The sequence below is a fragment of the Haplochromis burtoni genome, unplaced genomic scaffold (genome assembly GCF_018398535.1).
Source record: "Haplochromis burtoni strain Fernald_Lab_line unplaced genomic scaffold, NCSU_Asbu1 Contig_769, whole genome shotgun sequence".
NCBI classification, from domain to species: domain Eukaryota; kingdom Metazoa; phylum Chordata; class Actinopteri; order Cichliformes; family Cichlidae; genus Haplochromis; species Haplochromis burtoni.
The window spans coordinates 113,205-139,507 of NW_024583130.1; the positions used below are offsets into that span (position 1 = coordinate 113,205).

At 37.5% G+C, this 26,303-nt stretch overlaps 1 protein-coding gene across 1 annotated transcript; it reads right to left on the reverse strand.

Moving 5' to 3' along the window:
- Positions 1-13,330: 13,330 nt before the first annotated feature.
- slc25a10b (solute carrier family 25 member 10b) lies at positions 13,331-26,303 on the reverse strand. Its single transcript, XM_005950326.3, has 11 exons — positions 25,655-26,303; positions 21,523-21,642; positions 19,717-19,831; positions 19,446-19,494; positions 19,319-19,360; positions 19,190-19,233; positions 19,032-19,102; positions 17,729-17,821; positions 17,354-17,431; positions 17,196-17,252; positions 13,331-16,399 (listed from the first exon to the last, which is right to left on the reverse strand). The coding sequence occupies exons 1-11, from the start codon at positions 25,742-25,744 to the stop codon at positions 16,298-16,300; spliced, it is 861 nt and encodes a 286-aa protein (XP_005950388.1). The 5' UTR covers positions 25,745-26,303; the 3' UTR covers positions 13,331-16,297.

Genomic DNA, 26,303 nt, shown 5'->3' on the forward strand with positions numbered 1-26,303 from the left:
ATAGATAGATAGATAGATAGATAGATAGATAGATAGATAGATAGATAGATAGATAGATAGATAGATAGATAGATAGATAGATAGATAGATATGATAAAATGAATAAAAATGCAAAATATATTATATATATTATAAAATATTATAAAATATTGTTCAAGTAAAGTTAGAAAAAACAATTAGGAAAAAAATAACAGGTATAACAAATAAAATGACTGGACAAAACCAGGAAATAACTGTCCATCAATCCATTTCTTACCAGTTATTCAGTTCATGGTCGGTGGGAACGTAGCCTATCCCAGCTACTATAGGCCAGTCTGTGCAGGGCTAACACAGAGAGACACAAAATATTCACAACTATGGATAATTCAGAATCACCAGTTGCTGGAGAACCCAGAGAAAGTCACGCAGATAAATGGAGAACATGCAAAATGCGTACAGAAAGCCTTCACCGAACAGTGGATTTGAACCCACTGCTTGTTATGAGGCAGCATTGGTAACTACACCGTGCCATCGTGCTGTTCTCAAAAAAAAGAAAAAGAAAAAAAGGTCAGAAATATAAAACCCAGTGACACCCACGCTCAGCCTGGGTCTAGGTAAAGCCGACGATATAACGTGTCATACATTTATTTCAACACATACATTTTTCCTCATTTTTCTTTTTCCAAATGTCGCAACATGTTGTGATACCTGTAAAACTGGTATTCGCTTCGATTGCAGATACTTTCTTAGTACAACTGTATGATGGATATTTTATTTAGGCTATAAATTTTACACCTTTCCCTCGTAAATCCGTATACAAAAGTTAATTTGGCATGATTTGATTTATTATGAAACGAAATTCGCTTAACTTCCGGGAGGCTTATTCCTAAACATGGTTAGCTTTATGTAGGTCCGTTCCCACCGGTACTTTTAACTGAATGTGATTGAATGTTTTTCCTTTCTAACTCAAGTGTTGGCCCTGAAGAGGCGATCACAGCAGAGTTTTCCATCTGGAATATATATAATAAAAATAAAATACTAAATAAGTAATCACTTGATGGTTACCAGTGACACACAGTGATTGGAGTGGGGAGTGGGTGGGAAGAAGTGAAAATAGACATCATTAAATAAATGCAATACATAAATAAATAAATAAATAAATAAATAAATAAATAAATAAATAAATAAATAAATAAATAAATAAAATAAAATAAAACTATCCAGCAGACTCAAGAGGTAACACGAATAAATTACTCCAAAGTCAGCACATCTTAAGAGATTCGTTGTGTGCACTTTTTAATGTTTGGTAACATTGAAGCTCCAGTGGTTTGCTGGCAGTAAGGAATCCATCACGATTCCGCCCCCAGTATCTTAAAAGGGAAACAAAAAACAGAAAACGTCAGTAAGAGGCAGCATTTAGCTGATAAATAAATAAATAAGTAAGTAAATCTTGTCCACTCTTAGCCATGGATGCAATTAAAAACATGGTTACATGCAACATTGCAATAAAAAATACACTGTAAAATGAGGAAGTCATTTTCATAGGCATACTGGTCAGAAAATAACCGAGTTTTATTGTTTTAAAGTGTGTTTGTGTGAGGTATACTACCTCCCTCTAATCCTAGATGTTTGTAGGCAACTCAACTCAGAAATACCTGCACAGAAATACTTTGAATGGGACAAAGCATAATTTACCCATCAACAAAAAAGAAAAGAAAAAGAAAATAGCAAGTATATGGTATATAGAATACCACAGGAAGCCCTTTCCAATGGGTGCCAGCAGGAATAGGATATTAAGAAATTAGGGGTGTGAATTCAAAAGATTTCTGACAGCTCATCTGATTTCTCTATTAAGAACAATGCATTCATAAGAGCAGCTGAGAAACTGCTCAGACTTTTCTACTCCCAGGAGTTGATCACAGCTTGAGGAAGTAAAAAAGAGTGGAAAAAAGTCAAATATCAAAAGCAACCAAAATGACATTTGATTTGTGTTTTGTTGCATGATATATGAAAGAGTAAATGACCTTAGACAACAACCTAAACATCTGCACTACATTAGAATTCTGACAGAAGTTTATATGTAAGAAATATTAAATGTCAGTTTGCATTTTGAATTAAGCATTTACTTTTACGTGGCATCAAAGGACAGCGCTGTCCTGCTTGGTTCTGTGGCAAACAATGGCACGTCTGATATGAGCAAGGTTTTCGTTTCTCTTTTTGACCTTTGTTTCTTTACACAGAAGACGTTACATGGGTTTTTTTTTTTTTTTGTGTACGATAAAACAAGACTTCAAAGACTTTGTTCATGATATTGAGCTCATCATTGATAACTATAGCAAACAAAAGTAATCTATTTAGGTATTCCAGAGCCTAATATAATAATGAACATGTTTTCTTATTATTTTATTACAGACAGTATGTCTGCAGCTATTCCTTTGACTTCTCTGCCTTCCTGAATGTCCATGAGGCAGTTTTGGTTTGGCAGTGTAGAGAATAGGTAATGACACAATATCAGTTTTCATATTTTATATCATACAGAAGTTTTTTAAATAAGCTGTTTCAAAAAACAATTTCACCATGTGGTAATACAGAAACAAGTTAGATAACATGCTTGTAGGCGACTGAGACCGCTGAAGCATGAAAGTGGGGGTCATGTAGAAAACCCACATGCTGATAAAGCAACAAGATTCATGAGGGAAATGATACTGGAAACCATGTTTATTATCCCGTCTCTTCAATTTCAGCTCTGTAAACTGGCTATACGCCTGCAGTAACACAGGGTCCTCAACCATCAGGAAAATGAAAATATGGTTAAATGGAAGTTCAGTTCATTTTAAAAGAAAATTTGCCTCTTCTGTGTCAAAAAGGACATACAGTTTCAACTGCTGACATTTCTGTCACAGATGATGCTCATAAAAATGACAAATTAGCATTAAATTTTGCTCATTTCTCTTGAACATTTGCAGCCTTTATTTTTTTTTACAGACAGTGATAAACAGAAAGTAAAGAGAGGAGGTGAGTGCTGTACGTTGGCATCGGTGATGCTGGTCAGGAGAGAGCCGCCATGTGAATTTTAAACTGATAACACGATGATTCAGGGGGGAAATGAATGGGCCATGAGGCACGGATAGACTGGAGTAATGAATGAAGCAATATGGTACAGAGAATGAAGCAGTAAGAAGTAAAATGTGCCAAAACTTAGCTGACCAGCGAGGGGTCTGCTGTAGAAGGCTTGAGCGCTACCAATCAATTTTCAAGAGAAACAGACAAACAGCAGCGAAAACATTGCCTGGCAGAGTAATAAGTACGTCAGAAGGAAGACATATCGAACCGAAATGTTGTTGTGCATACAAAAGCATTTACAGTGCACTGAAGCGCATTTCTTCTTCCAAATGAGTGGTTTAAACACAGAGATTTTAAAAATGTCTGACTATCTGCCAGTTTAATCTACTCCCCGAATTTTCTTTTCCACATTATGCCATTAAAATCGTTTGTTTTCTGATGATTGTCACTTTAATTCCTCGTGGTAATTAATTAACCATGATAAGAGCTGAGGAATGAAATCCAGCCCAGTCACATCACGATTCATCATTCTGGAATGGGTTTGAGCGATGAGGCTTATTTTTTAAATCACATGGCAGGACCTTGAGCTGAGAAGCCTGCCGTCAGCTGCCACAGCCTTTGCATGAAAGTCACAAAAAAGCTTCATAAATCTGTCAGATATGTCTGAATATTTTTTTTTCTGAGTTAGCCTCTTATTTCATGTTAGATATTATTGTCTTTCTCCTCTACCTTCCTCAGTCTGCCTCCTCTTTCCTCGTATTGTAGGTGGTGCAAATCAGTAAGTGTTGCCTCTGACCTTGAGCTGCTAAAGCTTCATCTTAAAGCACGATTCTCAAACGTATGCTGGGCAAGGACGAATACTAGCAGCAGTGTTTTACGTTTTATTTTTTGCAATACGAATAATAAAAAAAACTGTTATTCAAGCTGTGAAATTGAATTGAATGTTTAGGTTCACAGAGAGTTGGAAGCTGAATGATTAACGTGTAAAAAATATTTCCCAGAAACATCTAGTTTCCAGTCAGCTGAGAGCAGTTTAATCAATGAACAAAGAATCATTTATTTATGACATCGGTCCCTCTCTGCCCCCCCCCCCCTTCCAGACATGCTCTGTTTTGAATCAAAATTTGTCTCATACATTTTTTCCACAAAAAAAGGTGTTATGTATTTAATAAAATCAGTTTATAGTTTTGTGGTACTACTTTCTGTGTAAAGTAGAGAACACCAAGTGTGGTGCATGTGCGCATTGATATGCCTGTGCGTTCCCACAACATGGTTATTAAAGTAAGTTACTAACAACCAAAACGGTGTTGTTACTTTACCAGTTAAGTTATAAGAGAGAACATAACAAAAGGATAACTCCCCCCCCCCCCCCCCCCCCCCTTCCTTATTCAGTTACTAGACAAATATTATGAGTTTCAAAAGTTTAACCAATTCATGGAAACCACTATTTGAGGTCACTTAGATGATCCATTCTCCATGTATGTGGTGCGGAAAAGTCAAATTTCCACTTGACTATTAGTAACTAATTGGCTTCCAAACCAGTGTTAGGACCACAAGGCGCTGAAAAACTCTGAAAGCGCTTGGATTAAGGATGACAGAAAATTTAATTGCAATTTAATTGCAATACTTAAAAAGTGTGGAAAATATATTTTTTATTGGAGAGACCTTAAAAGTTTGGGCCTTTGCAGAAAATGAAGACCACTTTACTCCAAACTCACTTGTAACTATTATCCTGCTCACATCAGGCTATACTGCATCAGTATATGACCGGTGGGCTGTTATGGAATAGTGATGGAGCATGAGACTGCTGTTTGACTGGGCATTGGTTTTCAAATAAAAGCTACAAAGCAGTGTGATGGACCGAGCAGTGAAGGAAACTTAGGCACAGGTTAAAGTCCAAAAAATGATTTTTTATTTAACCCAAAAAACATAATTGGTTAACTCATGCAAAAAGAATCAAAATCTTGGGCCCATAAAAGAGGTCAAACTAACAAAACTCTACTCAAAGTTGACAACACAACTGATAACTCAAACAAACTGACCTAACTTAATGAGACAAAGGGGAAACTTAAATAGTGGCTGATCAGCCCACAAAAACAGGAGAAGGGGTAAAACACACAAAACCTAACTAAACCAAACATAATGAACTCCAATTCCCCCCCATGGTCCTGAGTTATGGCGTGAACCAATTTGTAGTCTTCCTTTAAAGCTCGCTCCGCCCCTTTTCCACCTCTTGGCTCCTTAATCAAGGGACTGGAACAGCTGCAACTAAGGTAACTCAGAAAACAAAAGATTAATCATACATAACAGTGTAAACTAAAATGTGCGCACTTATTTCAGAATGCAGCGTTATGTGGATATATGAATTAACTAAACCAAAACCAGTTATTTATTGTCCTGTAAATAAATTCCTATATTTAAAGAAAGAAATGTGAATGCAATGTTACTTATAAGCCTCTACACTAACATGGTGGGTATTACCACTGTGTGGCTGTAAGTGCAGCTATCACAAGCAGGTTGAAATGAAAGTCATCTCATTGAACAGTCTGCAAAAGACATGCATGTTTTAACAAGGAGAGACTGTGCTTATGCAAAAATTAAGCTGCTGGTATTTTTTGATTACGTTATTGTTGGATGTAGTTCTTTAAGCTATCTTAAAATTCTAAAGTGATTAACTTTATTGCAAGCTCTCATCAACATACTTCAGTAACTCAGGTCTTGGCTAAACTAAACTGTCCATTCAAGACTAACATCTCACCACAATTCTAACTCAGTGAAGCCTCTGGACTTTCTTCATTGATTAGCACTTGACCAAGGTTTCCCCATTTCCCTACCTGATTATCTTTTTCCTTTTTTTTTTTTAATTAGCTTGGGGGAAAATAATAATTTCAATCTTCTTCTCCAATTTAGACACACACGGGGAGAACATGTCCACACAGAAAGGCTCCACTCAACCCTGGGCTTTTTTGCTGTGAGGCAACAGTCCTAACCACTGCACCACCATGTTGCTGTTCATCCATCCATCCATCCATTTTCTTTTCTAAAGGCCACCTAACCCAGCTGCCTTAGGTAAGAGGCAGGGTACACCCTGAAGAGGTCTCCAGGCTGTCACAGGGCTCAACACAGAGAAACTGACAATCATTCATACTTAATTTCACACCTATGGTCAATTTAAAATCACAGATTAACCACACTAACTGCTTGTCTTTGGACTGTGGGAGGAAGCCAGAGCACCTCGAGAGAACCCACACAAACACCAACTCCACACAGAAAAGCCAAGGAAGATGGTGGAGTTGAACCCAGGTTCGTCTTACTGTAAGGCAGTTACACTACCTACCAGACCATCATGCTGCCCCTTAAGTCTATGTGTTTGTAGCAATGAAAACATTTTCTTCTGAAAAGATAAAGAAGATATAAATTAATAATGTCTGTGATATATTACAGCTTATCTAATAGCATCCTACTAAAACACATCCTCATTATGGGATTGCTGTTATGGATTATGGGTTTGTGCTTTTTATGAGCACCTAATGTCAAATTTAAAAAAGAAAAGAAAAGAAAGACTTTGGGTCTTCATGACTTTAATGTCATACAGTACCACATCAATTAACATAAACTGGGACAGCCAGAGGTGTCGAGTCAGCTGGTTTTCTTTTTTGCTGTATTTTGAGGTGTTGATAAAACTTTCCTTCAGTCGTAGGCAGTGAGGATCTTGTGACTGGCACAGTTATTTTCTTGTGTTTGGCACATGACTTTAAGTTGTATTCTGCCCTTCTACGCTTTGCCCCATTTGTAATGTCTGTAGCTACTGCAGTTGATGCAGTGACTCTCTAGCATCTTTGTGTTAACACTTTATTATGCTCTATTTTCACCTCTGCAAGTAATCAATACTTACTTGAAGATGAAAAGATGTATGTGGTAAAACCTGCATTAAATTATTTTAAGGCACTTTGAGGTTATAGCACATTTTCCTTTTGTATTTGGTGTGTAAGCGTAAGTGGTTTATCAAAGAAATTATACTGATGAAATATATCAAAGTGTTAAAGCCAATATAAGCATATAAAATGCTCCATATATCTTTTGCATTTTCATTTTAAGTGATTCTATTCAATTTTGTTTCAAACTTCCAAGGCATCAATGAACCATATTTCCCACCAAGATGGCTGCTTGATTTCATGTTTTTAAAGTCCTGCAACTAATTTTTTTTGGGCTTCAACCCTCCTGAAAGTTGAGCCCAACTTCCAGCTCTCCTGGAAGTTTCTTGAAATACATTAAAAACTAATTGAGTTGCTAAAGGTATTATTATTACTATGGAGTTCCAATTAAATTTGCTTGTGATGAATATAACCCAAACAAACTCATCATATGCATATATGGAAATTGTCTGTGCTCTCTTTTCTTGCCTGTGCATATTTTTCTGCATGAATGAGGAATCCGGTTTATTGAATTAATGCCCTAGAATGTTATGATATTCCGCAAGCCCACATTTCCTTTACCACAGCTCACTTTACAGCCACACTGGCTACATGAAAGTAAAATCCTGAACTCTGAGTAGGAAATGTAGAGATAAAGGAAATGTGCTGTGGAAGAAGCAAAGCACAGATCCAAAATCAAAAAGTTAACGATTGACTTTTGACAGATACAAATTGTTTCAGCTACCTTTAATTCTAATAGCATAGTCAGAAATATGCATCGATGAATCCTCAGTATTCTTTTAAACAACCAGCAGACATGCACATATATAGCACACCCACAAGAGATGGATTCCCTTTTTGTCTTTTCTCACAATCCCTCTAATCCTTCCTGAGGCTCTCACTCACCCCCACCACCGTCAATATGATTCACCACCAGTTCCTCCTTATGCACACACACAGTCAGAGTTAAATGTGTCACGTAAGAGAAGACGAATAGTAACACCAAACTCAGACAATTTGTCTTGAAACCCTTGACGCTGTTTTTGATCTGTGGCAGGAATGCAGAGTGAGTCTGGGTCAACATTACAGAGGAGGTGTGGTGGAGAGCGACTCTGTGCAGCATGATCATGTTTTTTCAATTCAGGCAGAACCATGAAAGATGTCATTTTCCAGATGAACCCGTGGAGCTGGATAGCTAGGTAAAAAAATCATCTGGATCCAAACAAATGAATAGCTGCATAGATATACCTGATGATTATACACTAAGTTGTGTTACTGAATGTTATTTCTCTTTTAGCTCAGTTGATGTCTAATAAGACCTGGGGAACTATCTATTCAGTGCTTAAATTCTGTTTAGCAGCGTAGATATTGCATACTGTGTTTTTTGAGCTTTTCATTTAAAAGCAGGTGTCTGCTACAACTGCTTAAAACCAAGTTATAGGACAGAGAGAGAAAGTTAACCAGACAGCAAAATAAACCTAGTAAACTGCTAAAAGCCAGGAGAAGGTCACATTCATCATTCAAAAAACTGTCAACCTGCATGATCAACTATGTACATTTAACCTCATGTGATACATAACATACTAAATGAACCTTAAAGAATGAGTGTTTGGCCATCTGCCTTCACCAAGGTCAGTAGCATCATTTTCAATCACAGAGAGGTTTTAAGTACGTGTCATCCAAGATTTGTGTTCTTCACAGGAATATTCTGTATTTCTAATGATTTAATATTATTTCTTTTTACTATATGATGAAGTACTTTACATGGCATTAAAATAGAGCTGAAGTAATGTAAGACCTTTTACTTACTGATGTTACAGCTAATACATGCTATCTCCTGGACTGGAGAGCATGAGTTTTAGCGTGCAGTTTAAAGTGTAGGAAGCTCTTGGGGTAGTGCTGTTTCCTTCTCTAAAAATATTACTAACGCAATAGCGTGTGCTATCTATTTTAATTGGTGTGTGATCTTAGCTGCTGCTGAGCTGCAAGGACCTCATTGTATCCAACGGCCAGTGGCAGAAGTCTTGAGATGAATGTTGTTAGAGCCTGACGGCTCGTATGTGCAAAGCACCTCATTCCATCTTGCTAATGTAAAAGGAAATATGACCAAAGAACTGAAACATCTGTCATCCAATCTATTGATCAGGTACTCCTACAGAGGGTTTGTGGTGAAGATGTTATGGCCTTGCAACTTAAATAATGTGAACTGAGTGGATATATTTTCAAATGGCAAACGGCCATTAAAAATGGTAGACATTTGGAGCTGTGCTAAACCACTGAACTTCAGAAATAAAGCAATAAAGTTATGCTTTGCGTAATTCATTATAATTTCAAACCTGAAATGGAAGAATAAATAAAACAGAGTAAGAAAAAAATTAACAAGAAAAATAAAATGAACACAATTCTTACTGTAAGCAGAACAGCACTGTGCTTTGAAGACAACTTTAATCTGCTTTTCACCATTGGTTTTTGGCTTGCCTTTCTCTTTAGTAACAAAATCTAAAAAGCCTTTTGTGGATGTGCTCACAAAAAGACAAATCCACTGTATCTACAGCTAAACAGACTGGACTTACTGAACGCTAATCCTGATGTTGGTATGTCTAATCAGAACATCTTAAAGCAACACATCACTGACTGTGACTGAGGGAAAAAAAGGTTCATTATTATCTCAGTGTTATTTTACAGTTGGCATCACTGGTTTATGGATTTCTTGTTCATACGAGTAGTCTTTGCTGACTTAAATGAACTTTCTTGATTGCGATGGGAATTAAAGTTATTACATAACTATGGGGAGGGTCACAGTGTGTTAGTGAAAGGACTTGTGAGGATGAAAGTTATCAGGAGGGACATATTCCTTACTGCCATTTATTTAGCTGTGACCTGTAATTATTAATCTATAGTTACTGCCTCTTGTTTCTGCTTATTTGTTTTGTTATCTTTCAATAAGGCAATTAGAAACTTGGGCATTAAAGACTTGTATCTGTACCTGATGCTGAATGTAACCATTCATGTTTCCTTGTGAATGACACTGAGGGAAAAAGAAAAAAAATCATTAGTGCAATGCAGATGAATGAAAGGTTACATGAAGGCCAAGGTGTTGAAAATAACAAAAACCAGAGAGAAAGCAGCAGAGTTGTGGAACAAAGTCCTGTGGATTGAACCAAAATTTTAAATCTCTATCAAAATGACAGAAAGAAGAAAGAGTAAGAAAAAAGGATCAACTCATGACCCGAAGCAACACCTCATCTGTCAAATATGGTGGTGTTTCTGTTACTGAGTGTGTATGGTTTGCTGGTGGAACCAGTACGCTGACATTTATTGATGATTTCAGTGCCGGTGGAAGAAACACGAATGCAGTGGTGCAGGAGACTTCTGTGTGCTCAGACTGAACCAAATGCAACAAAACTCAGTGCATGATATCATCAGTAATGGTTGCAAATATAAGCCCAGTGTAACCAAAGAGGTTAATTTAAGGATGAAGACAAGCAATATCATCAAGTGATCTAGTCAGAAAACATGATTAAATTTATAACAATCAGTAGATAACCATCATTTTACAATCTATTTTTACTGAACCGCTAACCCTGTAGAGCCACAAAGGTTGAGGGATGAATATTTGTGGTGTGGACTGTGTTACCAGATGAGTTACCGAGTGCCAAGTAACATGGAAGAAAAACTTTCATTCTTAGATCGCTTTCACTGTCGCCAGAGTTTCACCGTGACCTTTGAGTTAATATCATTTCCTGCTGTTCCTCCATCTAGACTCAGCCCAGAACCCGCAATCACTTTTCACTGAGCTCTTGACCATGCTGAGATTAAACTGAACCGCAGCTGGCCTTTAAAGCAACATAGTGGTCAGCAAAGTGGGTAATTGTTGTCTCATCCTTCCTCAGAGTTCTATCATAACGGTCCATAAGCCAAATCACTGCTGAATGAAATCAGGTGATGCACGTGATAAACAGAGGCGAGTAAATAAAAGCAGCACTGGATTTTTATTCCTTTGACAGTTGCATTTAACTTTGTATTAGCTAAAGGTAAAATTTTGCTATGTGTGTTGCCCTCGTTTGTTAGTGAAGTCTCGTTAAGACTCAAGCTTTGCTTTTTAATCTCATGGAGAAAACCAGCGGGTGCTTCATAATGATATGGAGGAAACTTCTCAGTCACAAGGTAGGCCTGCTCAAAAACATCCCCTATTTTATCCTCTTTTGTTTACTCTAATGTTGGACACAACAAAATTAAAATGACTTCTACGGCGTATTCAATAAAATTTCAAATTATGAAATCATATCAGGAATGTATTTACTGAGGTCATACAGCAAAAGATTCTATATAGACTGACCTCTATTTGAACCAGAGGAGTCAACCTCTCCAGGCCATTAGAAAGAATGCAAGTTTAAGGCAGTCCTGCATTGGCTTCATTTTTCAGTCCCAGAAGCTATGTCCATCTTTTTTCATACTGCCTATGGTTGAATGGAATGTATTTAATGTGTTTGTTGAAAACTGCTGTTCACTAAGTTTCTGCAGCTCTTAAATTAGTGACAATCCTCTGTAGCTTTGTCACCTCTTTCAAAGTCTTTTGCATATGAATAATTTTACTTACTGGTCCAAAGTGAATTGAAATCTTATGAAAACAAAATTCAAAACTGTTCTTCAAATTTTCATTTTTAAAAAAGTGATGTGTTTACTGTCACAGACTCTAAATCAGTCTTTTATCCTTAGCTTATTTTCTTTTGTGGAAATGAAAGGGAATAGTTACTTTATTCAAGAGCTTTCAGAGCATTTATCTTGGATGATTTCTCACTCAGTCTTTTAATTTTAGTGGATTTTAATATTTGCTAATACTGTGGTTCACAGTATGTTTAGTAGATCTGTCCCATCTATCAGCAGAGCCACACAGCAGATCTTGTTTTATTGGCATTTCTGTTAACTTTGAAACTGTTGATATCTGTATCTCTGGCTATTGCATGTGAGTCTACGCTTCGTGCCACATTCCAGCCACAATCCCTTTCTTGTTTCATTATTCCAGCTGCTTTTACTCTTAAGTTTCTGTAGTGCCTTCAAAAATCTAGCATGGATGCCTCTTACACAATCAGGCAGTATCTCATGACTCTCTTTAACATGTCTTGCTCCATTATAATCAACAACATAGCTCCACTTAAATTCCAGAAAACCAACCCTCCTAGCTGAATGAATCTATCTGTGCACTGTTGATTCTGACTCTTGTACTGTTGATGGTTACGCTCGACACCGATTTCCAACTTAGCTTAAAGATAGAACCTTTATTGTCCAAATAGGAAACTGCTCATCATCCTCAGCTTCCATTAACTGTGGCGACCCTCAAGGATCCATTTTAGATCCTTTTTTAATTTTCATTTTATATGCTCCATCTATGTACTCCGGCTTCCTCTTCCTCCCACAGTGCAAAGACATGCAGTTACTGAGATTTGGGTTAATTGGTGGTTCTAAAATGCCCGTAGTTGTGAATGTGAGTGTAAATGTCAGCCTGTTTCTCTGTTAGTCCCGTGTCAGGTTGACGACCTGTTCACGGTGTACCCTGCCTCTCGCCCTGTGTAGCTTCCATCAAGTTTCATTGTTGCTAGAAAAATAGATGCTGTACTTTATGTCCTCCAATTGGGGAAATGTTCCTAGAAGGTACATAACACAACAGTATAATAAATTGGACATGAATGAAAAGCCAGAAATACAGAATACAAATGAGTGAATTGCTAAAAAAATATAAAGTGACTGTTTAGAAAGACTCATTTATCATAAGTATCTGCTGTTCCCCAAAGAGAAAAATAAATAATATGACAACAGTTGGACACAGAACAAACCTCGAATCCCTGGGTGATGCTGGAAGTACTGAATGCCCTGTACAAAATGTACTTTAGTCAAAATGTTGAATCTTTTTTTTGAACAAATACATTTGTGAGGAACAGTGTTTATTGACTGAGAGCTAATGAAGTGATGGGCCTCCTGAAAATAAATAAGGATTTTTGTCACCACTGTACACACAGGTGGCTTACATAGCTGTGGAAAAGTAACACTCTTGAATATGTACGTGAGCAGGGAGAACGCAGAGGTTAAAGATCATAATCACTACTGTGAAGGATGGTATTATTAATGTAAAGGGCACCTAGATTAATTCGTTCGTTAATGATTAATGTCCGAATATAATAACTTAACCACATAATTGTGCAAAGGAAGTAGTGATCTAAAGCCTCGGGGTGGGGGTGTTGAGAGGCATTAAACTATGTCCTTGTTCTAATGAGGACAAATCCCTGAAGATGAAGTTATTTCACAATCACAGCCACTGTTATTTCACAGTGTGAGCCTATGGCACAAGAAAAAGCATCAACACAAAGAATACCCTGTTTGTTTTATGACATAGATTTAATATAGCCCAGTGGGTCTGCAGCTAATTTATTAAATGTCAAAAATAATCATCACAAAAAATACGGCATGATTAACAGCACCTTAATTTTGTTCCAAAATAAAACTTTACTATAATGTAATAAATACAAAACACCAATTTTAAATTAGTACTTTAATTCTAAAAAACATTTGTTAAAATCTAAATCAGAACTCATCACACTGATCCTCCAGTTTCATTTTTTCACAGTTCATCCTAGGATGAAGATGCAGGGTTACTTGGATGCACACTTGGATGATGCTTCACACGTTTCTATGCTGCCCTCTGCAGGACAGACACTTTAAGGCAACATGACTTTACAAGTTCTGTTAACAGAGCAGGAACAGCACTTCAGATGCATCAATTCTCTGAACCGAAGTGAAAGTTGTCACAGAACAGTAACTGGGATAAGACATTAACGTTGCTAACCAGAACTTTACTTTTAGAACATGCTTTAACATACAGCATGTGTTTCTAAGCAGCAGGTCAATCATAATGATTTCAAGGGTCATCTCATAAAACAGAGAAGCATCCTGAGACAAACTCTGACATGCATCTAATTAGAGAAAACACTAGGATTAAAGAATGCTACAGCAGTTCTTCACAGGCATCTTTATAGATTTAAAAAGAATTGTAAGATATCAAGTGGTTATTGAAAAATTTACTACAGAAGCTCTGAGAAGTCAGTCAGACAGAAATAAAGAAAAAATCCAGTGATTTTTTAAAAGGGTGGTCTATTTCTTTTTTGTCACTCCTGTGTTAAAGCAACTCATTCTCCTTCCCAAGGCTTCAAATGCAGTCATTTTACACAATACGCACAAAGTGTCCGTTGGCATTGATGTACTGACACACTGATTATGGCATTAGTTGGTGGCTGTCGTTCCCAGCTTGTCACATAAGGATGAACAAACTACTCCTTTCACATCTGAATGTACGTGGTAAGTTTTATTCTTGAATGTAGAGTGTTAATGATGTGAAGGGTCATCTTGTAAAAAGTGTGATCACTCCATAGCAAGTAGTTTTTGATGGTTAGATGTAACCAGTGGGTGATAGCATTTAGAAAAAAAGCAAAAGCTTAGAAATGTATTTTCTTTTGAAATGTGAAGAAGGAAGTGGAAGACACCGAGCTCTGAAATGTGGCACGAACTGCAGTCTCCTGGGTGACAAACTCGTGACTTCTTTCACATCCCCTCTAACCTCAGAAAGCGTATTTTGTTGCCCTTTAAAAGAGGACCCATTATGTCTCAGCACCTAATATCGCCTCAGCCAGTGCATCAAGGGACAGATGCCAAAAGGACACTTTATGGGTATCTCTGCAGCACTAGCAGTAGTGCTTTATCTGACACCTGTGAATGAGAATGTATTGATTTATGACTTAAGAACAGGCAGGAAAAAGAAAAAAAAATGATATTCTATATTTAATATTATTCATATGGGAGAACAGATGAAAGAAAACAGACTGTGTTAGAAGGTAAAACTGTTTTGGGGTTTTTGGGTTGTTGTTTTTTTTTTTTTTTTAATCTGCCCCAAATTCACAATGTGTTTGTACAGTATGATTTTTGGTCAAGAGGTTGTCCCTGTGTTTTGAATGGAATATAAACTCTTATGTAAGAATGAGTGCAAAGAACAGTAACACTGATGACTGTATCAGATAAGAAAAGGTGGTGATTTGGACCCATTTTACTTCAAGTTAAACCCAACAAACCCCTAACGAGCTATGATGCATTTCTATCCAAAGGAAATTCATAAATGTAATGTTAGAAATGTGCCAACACACAATGTAAGTGCCTCATGTTTATACTAAATGCTGAAATTAACATGAGGGCCTTTAGTTTTATTTATAACATGGAATAGAGATACCTCTAGTGGCCAAAATTAGTACTGCAAAACACTCCCCCCCCCTGTAAAATAACAAATTAAGAAAGATTACTCTGGCAAAAGAAATTCCAATTAGTCAAATACAGGAGAGTTAAGACTTTAGATAATGTGCAAAGCCCTCAATTTGCCACGAGGGCTTCTGCACAAAACAGCCTCTATCTTCATTAGGATTTTAACAGCCTCCTCCTCTGGTTCACACTTTCTCCACTAATTTCCTTCTCACTTAGAAAATGCAGCATTAGCAAGACTGGTCCTTATCTTCTCTTGATCTGAGAGTGAAATGCTAACAGAGGAACCAAGTAAAATACAAAATATCTGGTAAACGATAATGTAACTTTAACTTGCAAAAAGTCGATTTCCAGTTCTAAAATATAAATTAATCAACAAGGAAGATAACAAATAAATCAGTACCAAGAGTACAGCCCACATGGTTAACGTTGGTTGGAATGGTTATCATGGAATTACGTAACAGCTTGTTTAGTCATGCTTCAGTAATGGCTTTGGTATTTACTGTTACTGTCTATCAGAGTCACACTGAGGACAAGGCCGTGCTGGGTTTGTTTTTAAGCTTCATAAGTAGATTTTACAATTCTATAAATCCTAAACATGTCTTGGTATAATATGATAACAATCAACGGTTAGAAAAGGACTTATTTAAGCAACAATTATTAATTCAATTATTACAATCACGTACCCATCTGTAGCTAAAATGATCATGGATATCCATTAATTTTATTATCTGTCATTCTAATAACCCATTACAGACCTTTTTGATTAAATCATTTCTAACTAATATCATATCATTAGCATTTATGGATAATCAGAAGAGGATTAGCTCCTTGCTGGAAGTTGGTGCTCCAAATAAAAAAAACAATTTAACTACTAGCTGTAATGTAGAGGTAGAGCTAAAGGAGAGGGAAAGCATACACAAGCCATAACAAACTGTGTGTGTCTTCCTTCCTTCCCTTCTTTCCTTTGATGAACAGCAGAGTGACTGTGGGTGTAGTAATAGGCAGTAAGGATGGCTTAAGAGCGGCTGGTCAGAGGGCAATCAGGAGATGATACGAATGCCAAAGTGTTTCTTGAGCTGCTCAAGGAAGATGAAGGTGAGCACTGTGTGGGGAATCAAGCGGATTCCTGCAGGAACAAGTCCCTGTAAACAAAAGTTACCAAGAGATTACTATTTGCAAGTTTCCTCTAACAAATCTATTCAATTAGAGCTCCTACATGAGATTAGGCAATAAACTAAACAATGCTTTTAATATTTTATTTATTATTTTTGTAAGGGTATTTCTTTTTTCTTATTTTAATTTCATGGAGGTCACAGGTACAGATGAGGCTGTAGATGAAAAATAGCTTCTTGGTGATCTCAGTCATTTGCAGCAATCTTTATTCATCTTTGCTGCCCTGTTGAATAAACTAATACATAAAAATGTTGCGGTTTGTGTTTATGCACAATGCCAACATCATCAACAATTATCTCCAGCAACAACAAGAATAAGCAGTACTGTAAAAGATTATCTGCCCCCGCATCCACCAGATCTCAGCAACATAATCAATACAAGGCCCTGAAATGATGAAATGCACGGAAGTACAGCAAGTAGAAACCTGAAAGTCTGTCATGTCTCTATATCCTCTGGTAGCAGCCATTGTTAACCTCAGCTGCTGTAGGTCAGTGGTTCCCAAACTGTGGCATGCGTACCACCGGTTGTACATGGGCTCCCTCTAGTGGTACGTGGGAAGTATCCCCCCCAAAAAATAAGATTAAATAATATGCCATGTTCTGACTGAGGGATTTCTGAAAAATTTAAAACGTAGACATTTCTGCGGTTGATAAAGTTTATTTCAGGTCATACAACCACCTCTAAAATGTTTGTTTTAAAAGAGAGTAAAATAACTGAAGTGATACATTTAGGTTTTAAATGTATTTTGTTTTTTGTGTATTTTACCTTGTAAAATGCGAGTGGACCGAGTTTGGCTGTTTCTCGTAAGCAATGCATCACCCCCTGAAGACAGAGACATTAATTAAAACTGAATACCAGCAAATACCAGGATTGAGGGATGAAAGTATGAGAAATTAAAAAGTGATAATGAATGATCCACTCACTGTGTACTCTCCTTTTGAATTCATCAGCCTCGTCTTCAGTACGTCTAGAGGCTGACACAGGAATGTAGCACAGCCTCCCTGCAAATGATGTAGATGTAGTTCATATGGGCAAAGATCAATCAACAAAAATGTAAGTGCAAAATGTCTGTGTGATCAGTTATCAAGATCGTGGTAGTCTTGAGAGCTTGGAAAAGGAAGCCACTGAACTCTAACTTGGTGAAGACACTTCACTTCTTGGATGAAGACATTTTGCATCTTAAGATAAAGGCTCGTTCAGTTTTAAAAACTGACAAAACCTAAAAAGTCCACTTACTTATTAAAGCTCTCAAGACTTTATACCAACTGAATTAGACTAAAATAAAACCAGATACTTACCGCAATGAAGCTGGAAAGAAAGTGTGTGAATATGTTATCTCCCATCATGCCTGTTCCTAACACCAGCTGCTTGGCTTGGTCATAACATGCCAACTACAGAAGAAGAAAATAAGAGGAAGAAAATGAGTGTTAGTGTAAAAAGAAATAATGTGCCCTTTCTGAATTTCCTACAACTTTCGAATTAAATAGTTGGCTGCAATTTGGATTATTTAAAACACTGTTTGCCCAAAAGATAGTGACATCCTAGAATTTAGTTTTACAAAAAACAAACAAACAAGTCCAAAATACAGTCAAAAATGTACATTTTGAGTTTGGCTCCTCCTAGTGGTAGTACAGGGAAAAAAAGACGATGTCAACAGGTGGGAGTGTTGAGTAAAAATATTAAGACAGCTGGCTGTAACAGTTACACAGCGATCAGTCATGCTTGGAGAATGCAATGTAACAAGCACAGCATGTTGTCAAAATATTCTTGCTTTCTTCTTACACTCTATACAACAGAAATGCTGCTTGATGCTTTGCTGCTGCAGACCTTCAATGATCTGTCTCGAACATAAAATGTACTTTATACTCATTTTGTGACTTACAGTTTACATTTTTCTGATTACACTTTTAGAATAATTCGACGTGAGCAGTTAGAACAGCGCTACATTGCTTTTTGAATGTTATTTAAGTGAGAGTTACAAACCTTTTCAGCCAGAAAAGAACAAATGGGGTCCACTGTATGATGAAATATCCTTTTTACCTTGTTACTTTTAATTAAAATCATTCAGAAATGTCTATGGTTGTGCTACTCTGACATTAGAATGCATGCAAATTGCTGGACAAAATTATTTCAAGTATCTAAACAACTATCAAACTTTTCATAGTTACCGATTTTGATTATTCCAACAATTTAAGTCATGTCTGAATAATTCATTTAAAAAATTTGATCAATTAAGCACCAATCTTAACTGTTTTTTTAGTCCCTTGACTGTGAAAGAATATTAATTAAATGCAGTGAAAATACATTTAAACTGAATTTTACATAATAGACTCTTCAGATCACGAATTGACTGAATGATTTTAAATACAAATAATGTCCTCTATCAGGAAATAAGAATATCACATCAATAACCCAACAATATTAAAATAAAAAATAAAATAAATGCAAATCGCCCATCATTGACCCGAGAACTATTAAGGTCTCTAACATTTTCAGACATTGTGATAATTGTTAAAATTGGTATTGTTAAAAAAAAATACAGACAATGTTTCCTGATAAGAAATTGTAGCCTGCGAGCACATTTGTACTACCGTAACTTGCCTGTCCCACAGTAACCATTGCTCCTCTGCTGGAGGCCATGGAGGCTCCTGAAAAGAGTTTCCTGATGCCCTCTGCATGACAGGATAGAAATCAGAAGTCACACGTGATACCTGTGAGAGCTAAACATGGAGCTATAGTATATCCTATTTGGTATTTACCTTCTCTGAAGACTCTAAAAAGTCCATCAATGGCATGTTTGTAGCTGGAGGAAAAGAAAAGAAAAAGCATTAAATTAATAAAAAAAACATTCAAGCTGAACTTTTTAGACTATGAATTACAACACTCACTTTCTCCTCAGTTCTGGTGGTAGTTTCATGTCATTCTGCATCCTAGGGACAAGCACATTTCATATATTCTGATTTCAATAACTAGTGATTGCAGTAATTTGGATACAGAACTGTAAGTGTATGTTACCTGACATTCACCATGTCTGCAGGGGTCCCAACAAACCCACCAGTGAAACCTGTTGGCAGAGAAACCTTGTTGGAATGCGTGTTTGTGAAAGCCCGAGTTATAGAAAAAAAGTAACAAAATATTTGTGTGTGTGTGTGTTTTAACTCCATTAAACTTATAAACAGTTGGGTCCTTAGGTAACTGACCACTGACCCAAACTGTAAAAGCAGTTTTCTTCTGTTTCTCAGTGATTTCAAACAATAAAAGCTTTTCTCCTAATACATGTTCCAACCTCCAAAGGCTCCCAGCAGGACCTTCTGGTAAAAAGGCATGGGGCCCTGGTTCGTGCTGCCCATCATGTCCCTCACTGTTTCATAGATGGCAAATCTGGTGAGGGAATATGACATCTGACAAGAGAAAGAAAAGAAAGAAAAAGACAAGAAGAGAAAGAATTCTTTATTTAATTATTGAAAATTTTGTATTCTGGTTCTTTTCCCCCTTTTTCTTTTCTGTTTTCTTTTGTAAATTGACTAGTACGGACGGACGGACGGACAGACAGACCTACCTAAAGCAAAGCAGTTTTAAAAGCAGCCTTTACATTAGTGAACTTTCATATATTCTTCATTTATTATGTCCCAAGTAAAATATTTCAAACCTTTAGTTTGTTTTGTTTTTTTCATTTTCAGGATTCACATAGGACTGATATCAGGCGAGTCAATCAGTAATCACATGGTCAGACCACCATTTAAGAGTTTTGACAGTACAGAGAGGTGCTAAGACCTGTGGGAAAATGATATTGACATCTCCATGAAGTTTGGCAGCAGAAGGAAGCATGAAGTCCTCTAAAGTCCTTCTGCTGATAAAACCACGAGCAACACCAGCAGATGACATGGCACCCCAAACCACCACAGACTGCAGAAACTACACACTGGACTTCAAACACTTTAGATTCTGTCCCTCTGCACTTTCTCCAGACTGTATGACCTTGACATAAAACAAGGAAATAAAATGAAAATCACTTTCATCTGTAAAGAGTATTTTGGACCGTTAAACCAAAGTCCAGCTCTTTTTTCTTTATCCCAAGTAAGATGTTTTTGACACTGTCTCTGGTTCAGGATGAACTGTAGCTCCATTCCTGAAGATGTTTGTCCGTGGTGGCCCTTGATGCATTGACACCAGACTCAGTCCACTCCTTCTGAAGCTTTTCCAAGTTCCTGAAATTACTTTTCCTGGCAATCCTCTCACGGTTGTGGTCATTCAGACTGCTTGTTGACGTTTTGATACCACACTTTCCCCTTCTAGTCAACTTTCTATTGATCAATGCATCGACACAGCATTCTGCAGCCAGGCTTTGTCACCTTTGTCAACTGGACAACTGTCAAGTCAGCAGGTTTCCCATGACTGTGGCTGAATGTGATAGAGTGCACAGTACTACTACTGTTTAAATTTACACAAACTCTAAATAAAATACGCTAATAATTTGAGATAATTTGGATTTCTGATTTTTATGAGCCTCTATCCATAATAATTAAAGTTAAAACAAAAATATTTGAAATATTTCTCTTTATTTGTAATGGATACAGATATTATAGTTTATTTTACTTACATAAAACATTTTCAAAATTGTCTTGAACTTCATAATTACTAATTCATTTAAACATTTGGGTGTATTTGGTATGGCTTAGGTGCGTGCGCCTTTAATTACAGGGTGGTTGAGAGGAGAGTTTAGTTCATTTACGGTCTGACAGGATCAAACTTGAACAACCCTTTATTGACAACTCTTCGTTCTCACCGCGGTCACACCTCTGCAACATTTATAGACTTGCAATTCACCAGTGACGTATTTGATCATATCCTGCTGCAATAAACCAGTTATTTTATTCATCAACCACAGTTAACTTCACATAATATTCAGCACTACAGTGTAGTAAGTTCAAATAGTAACATTTTTAATCTCAGTACTATGCATGTGCTACAGGTACCAAATTACATGCTTAAAGTAAATGTCTCACTCTGTTTTAGTGAGAGAAACAACCAATGAAGAAAACAACACACACAAACACACAGAATCCTATGGTATGCACACAGGCACCCATACCTGTCTACATAGTGAAGCAGATAGACCACTGTATAGAGCCAGGACTCCGTCGTTCTTCACCACATGAACAGCCATTCCAATCATCCTCTTCTTTACCTCCTGCTGCGTCTGTAAGTGTACCTGGACAGACAGTCATGAAGGTCACACAGTAAATACACAGCAAATAATGAAGAAACTGATATAATGTGTGTTTATTGTGGCTGATACAGCAACCTCACGAACTTTTAGTTTTACAGAACAACTTGTACCACAAGGGGTGACTCTGTATAATCTGAATTCTCTGGTATTAGTAAAGCTCTAAAACACTCACCAAGCTCTGATGAGACAGTCGTAAGAGGAGGATAAGTCATGATAATACGTGCAATTTAGGCAATTATAAAGAAGTTTTCCAAATGTGTTACCAAGATATACTTGTTTTATTTTTCTTATCAGAGAAGGTCAATGGTCCAAAATGTGGCTTTAATCCTATGTTATTACCAAGATTACACCATGAAGGTCACTGAGCCTTCAAATGAAACTGTTGTCAGTGTCTACTGCAGTAAAATAGATGTATAAATAGTTATGATTCTTTGAGTTTCTTTTTTGTTTAATCACCATCCTGCTGGTTTACACTGACAGACTGTTTTTAAGCACAGTTCAATTCAAATGGGAAATTTAATATTCATTTCCTAGTTTTACTTTGGAGCTCTCGGTATCTCGTTTATCACAGCTTTTCAAAGTATCAGCAGTGACATGGAGAACTACTGACAGTCTGTACTGAATTCTGTTGGGTTGGGCTTAGGACTCTCTGCAAGACAGCCAAGTTCTTCCACCCCAAACTCTCTCATCCATGTCTTTGTGGACCTTGCTTTGTGCACTGGTGCGCAGTCATGTCTTGCTGTTCTAAACTCTCCCACAAAGTTGGGAGCATGAAATTCTCAAAATTGTCTCTTTATGGTGAAGCATTAACAATTTCTTTCACTGGAACTAAAGGGCCGATGATCTGGCTCTGTGATTTTACGTGAGCTACCACTTTGTGGCCTGAGTTCGTGCAATTCCAAATAGCTTCCACTTTCTTACAATACCACTAAAAGTTGAACATGAATTTTTTTTTTTTTTTTGACTGGACTTGTTCCACAGGTGGCAGCTTATCACTGTATCACCCTGGAAGTCCCTGAGCTCCTGAGAGCAACCCATTCTTTCACAACCATTTGTAGAAGCAGTTTGCCTGACTAGGTGCTTGATTTTATACACCTGTGACCATGGAAGTGATTGGAACACCTGAATTCAATGACTTGTAAGTGAAAACTTTTGGTAATACGGTGTAGTATTGGGGTGTTAACTGCACAATCACTACCCCGACTTAAGCTGAGTTAAACTGGACTCGACAACATTTTGCATGTTTCTGGAATCTTATTTTTATTATTTTAAGCATGGCTGCACTTGAGGAACTTTTCCATTCTGTTCCTTGTTTATGCCAACACTGCTGTACGTGCTTTGTCCTCAGTGGTTACTATACTTAAGCTATCAGTGAACCAACACGCATTCACAAGCCAAGAAACACTTGTGCACACTCATCGTGTTGAAATATTACACCAGGATGAGGTGATAAGAGTCTGGCTAAATTATTGTCTTTTTAGGTGAGGTCAGAAAAATCTTGTTTAGCAACTCTCCAGTACAGGTTCAGAAAACAAAAAACAGTTTATCTGATGGTGTAATAGATCTCCTGATTAACACACATACAAAAAAAAAGTATGCTGATAGGGCATGACCAGGCAGTTTTCTTATTTGACGTGGGTTTGGTGATACACGTCATTCCTAAATGCAGATGTCCTGCTGTTAACGTTTATGGAAATGTGGTTTGTTGGTATGGGTTGGCTTTGTAAGTTGCAAAGTCGCAAACTGCCTTAATGTTGGGTTACAAACTACAGAATAAACCCCCAGTTCTTTTGTGTATGATATGCTCTAATTATAAGCGTATCCTTTCTTTTCTTTATCCAATGACAGCTCCCTACAAAACCTATAAAGTTGTTATTATGGTATTTAACTCGTGGGGGAATGAAGGTTATTACCGAGGCGTAAAGATGACATATTTAGGCTGCAGTGGAACACCGCTCAATGCTCTGAACAACAGACTGAATACTTTAAATCTGTTTTTTTTTGCTAAAAGATAGCAAGACAAGCAGTGACAAGCAAACATGGAATGCGACTCACTTCAACCGTATATCAAAAGTAAACAGATTCCGTGAAATTCACTTTTGTTAAGTAAACAAACAATTCTCCCACATGGGATCCAATTCACTCTGACACAAAGAATAACAATGGAGCAAAACAGCATCACCATTAGCTTTCAGAACACACCCTTTCATTTCCACAACAAGGAAATAAGCTGCAATTACTTGCCCTCAGTTTATGTAAATAACCACAGTACTGTATACAACACAATAAAAACTTGCACAGTCACTCTATTGTCTCACAGTGAAATCACTTTGTAGTTCACTAATGTAGACTATCATGTTAGGCAAGAATAGCTTGTCAGTAATAAATCTCAAAATCACCTTAAACTAACTAAAATCAGGTTACTAACAAAAACCCCATGGGGGGCAAATGCTGACTACTTTTTTATCATTTCCTGAAAACTAGTCCTTGAGGCAACTTTTGTTTTGGTTTAGCACTATATAAATACAATTGAACTGAACTGAACAGAAGCATCTATAATTTATGTTTTAAATAATACTTTTAGAGGTCAAAGGTTCATCACTGTCATGAAAGGTGCCTTGATTTTTCCTCTGCCATAAACTTGTATTTTAATCTTTCCCATAATTTGTGTGCCAACTACGAAAATGAAGCTACACTTCAAAAACATCTCCGACCAGTTCACAAGCTAACACACATAGAGCACTTCAGGGCATTTTTTGCAGTGGGGTAATTGCAAGCCTTAACTACGTAATTACACACCACAGGACTTCCTGAGGACCAGTTGGCCTTATTAGGCTCACATGCTGCTTTTTTCTGTGCAATCAAAAGGGAGTAACATAAGAAAGAATTTGAGTAATCTGTTAGAGATGTACAAATTTACTTCTCCATGCAGCAATGTGACGAAATCAACAAGAGTGAACAAGCATGTCCCTGCAAACACTCACAGATCTGCATTCTCCACCAAGGAGAGTATGTGGCAAAAGTTGTTTTTTTTTATTTCTCAGTGTGATTTAAATTGCACTTAATCTATTGATATCCGAACATACATTCTCTTCCACTTATCCATTTCACACTTGGGGCAGCTGGAGCCTAACTCAGCTACCATAAAGCGAGAGGCGGGGGTATCCCCTGGACTTAATGCCACCCTGTCGTAACACCACTTTTTTATAATTTTACTCAAGTAATCAACATGTTTTGCTAATTAGACCTGTATATCCTAGACTGGAAGTCTAGTCCCAACTTATCTTAATTCATAAGTCATATATGTATCATGAGTGGGCCTGAACAATAACGCCACTCTTCTAAAATTTGTCATAAAAACAAAAAGTATAATTTATCCATTTACAAAACAATTAGCAGCTTGAGATAAATACAATTTCCAAAATATATTTCAGTTTTCCACATTTAATGAGACTACTGTCACTGCACAATGCTTAAAGTTTACAGATGACAGGAACAAAAATCTTCACATGTAGTTTTTGTAGCTAATCAATAGTACGTTTTTATTTTATTTTAATCAAGCTTTTTAAATATTGTAATACTTTAATTTTCATCCCATTTTTACTCCTGTAATTAAGCCCAACATCTCCACCGAAGGGTTAGCAGTACATTTAAATGAAACATTGGGGTAATCGATGCCTTCACTGCAGGTTTCACACTTTAAAGACTCGTTCGATGGGGCAAGCAATCCGACGGCCCAGTTCGGGCTCCCAGACCGGATGTTTAACACATCTGTCTTCGACCATGGTACCTCGAAGTCTGTCTGTCTTTAATAAAGGCTGAAGGTGTGCAGCTTTTGAAAGCACAGAATGATATCTGAAAACCACTCTGTGATGAGCTATCCGCGAATAACTAATCTGTCATGTTCCCCAGTACTGCCTCTGGGAACAGCTGTACCCATGTGTCAAGGCCTGCACACGCGGCGGAAGGTTACTGTGCCCCTTACGCCGCTCACCTTAAGGAGATCCAGAGGATGCGTGCAGCAGGCGGCTCCACATGATGCCAGCCCACCGAAATACCACCGCGACATTCGTTTTTCAGTCATGCTACCAGGCTCTGCTTGTCCCGTGCAGATACAGCGGTTACTTCCTTCCTTCCTGTCAGTCCGACTCGACACGCTGTCCGGCTGCTAGGGTGGCTTCGTGGCCTGCTGGGAACAGCTGCTGTATCTCTGGTGGTCTAGAGGACACGGATAACCTCGTTAATCTTCAAACATTGCGATAAGGGCCTGCGCTAAGGACCGGGGACTTTGGCAGCATCGCGCACACTCGCGCCACATCTCTTCTGTGTTTTGGTCTCGAGCTGAAGCGTAATAGGAATCAGTAGTTCTCAAGAGAAGAGGAGCACAGCCAATTGTCAGTGAGGACGGCGGATCTGCCTACTGTCCCCGAGGGTCGAGATCCAAAGGTCGACAGCGGTATGAGAACGCTACAGCCCCCGACACAGCAAAAACTCACATAGCCCACTTTTGCATCTATGAACTGTCACGCTTTTTAAAGCGACAGGCGTCCTCTGCGCAGCTGCAAACAAGACGAAGTGTCGCACTGTCCCTTTAAGAAGACAACTGTCGACATTCTCACTCAAGCGGTAACGAGCCATGAAAA

Excerpts from the sequence above, each read along its gene's own strand:
- slc25a10b (XM_005950326.3), bottom strand. The coding sequence starts at position 25,744 with ATGACTGAAAAACGAATGTCGCGGTGGTATTTCGGTGGGCTGGCATCA. Across the intron at positions 19,234-19,318 it reads CCACCAGAACTGAGGAGAAA|CTACAAACATGCCATTGATG; the intron begins GTGAGTGTTGTA and ends CTTTTCCTCCAG. Across the intron at positions 16,400-17,195 it reads GTCCACTCGCATTTTACAAG|GGACTTGTTCCTGCAGGAAT; the intron begins GTAAAATACACA and ends TTTTGTTTACAG.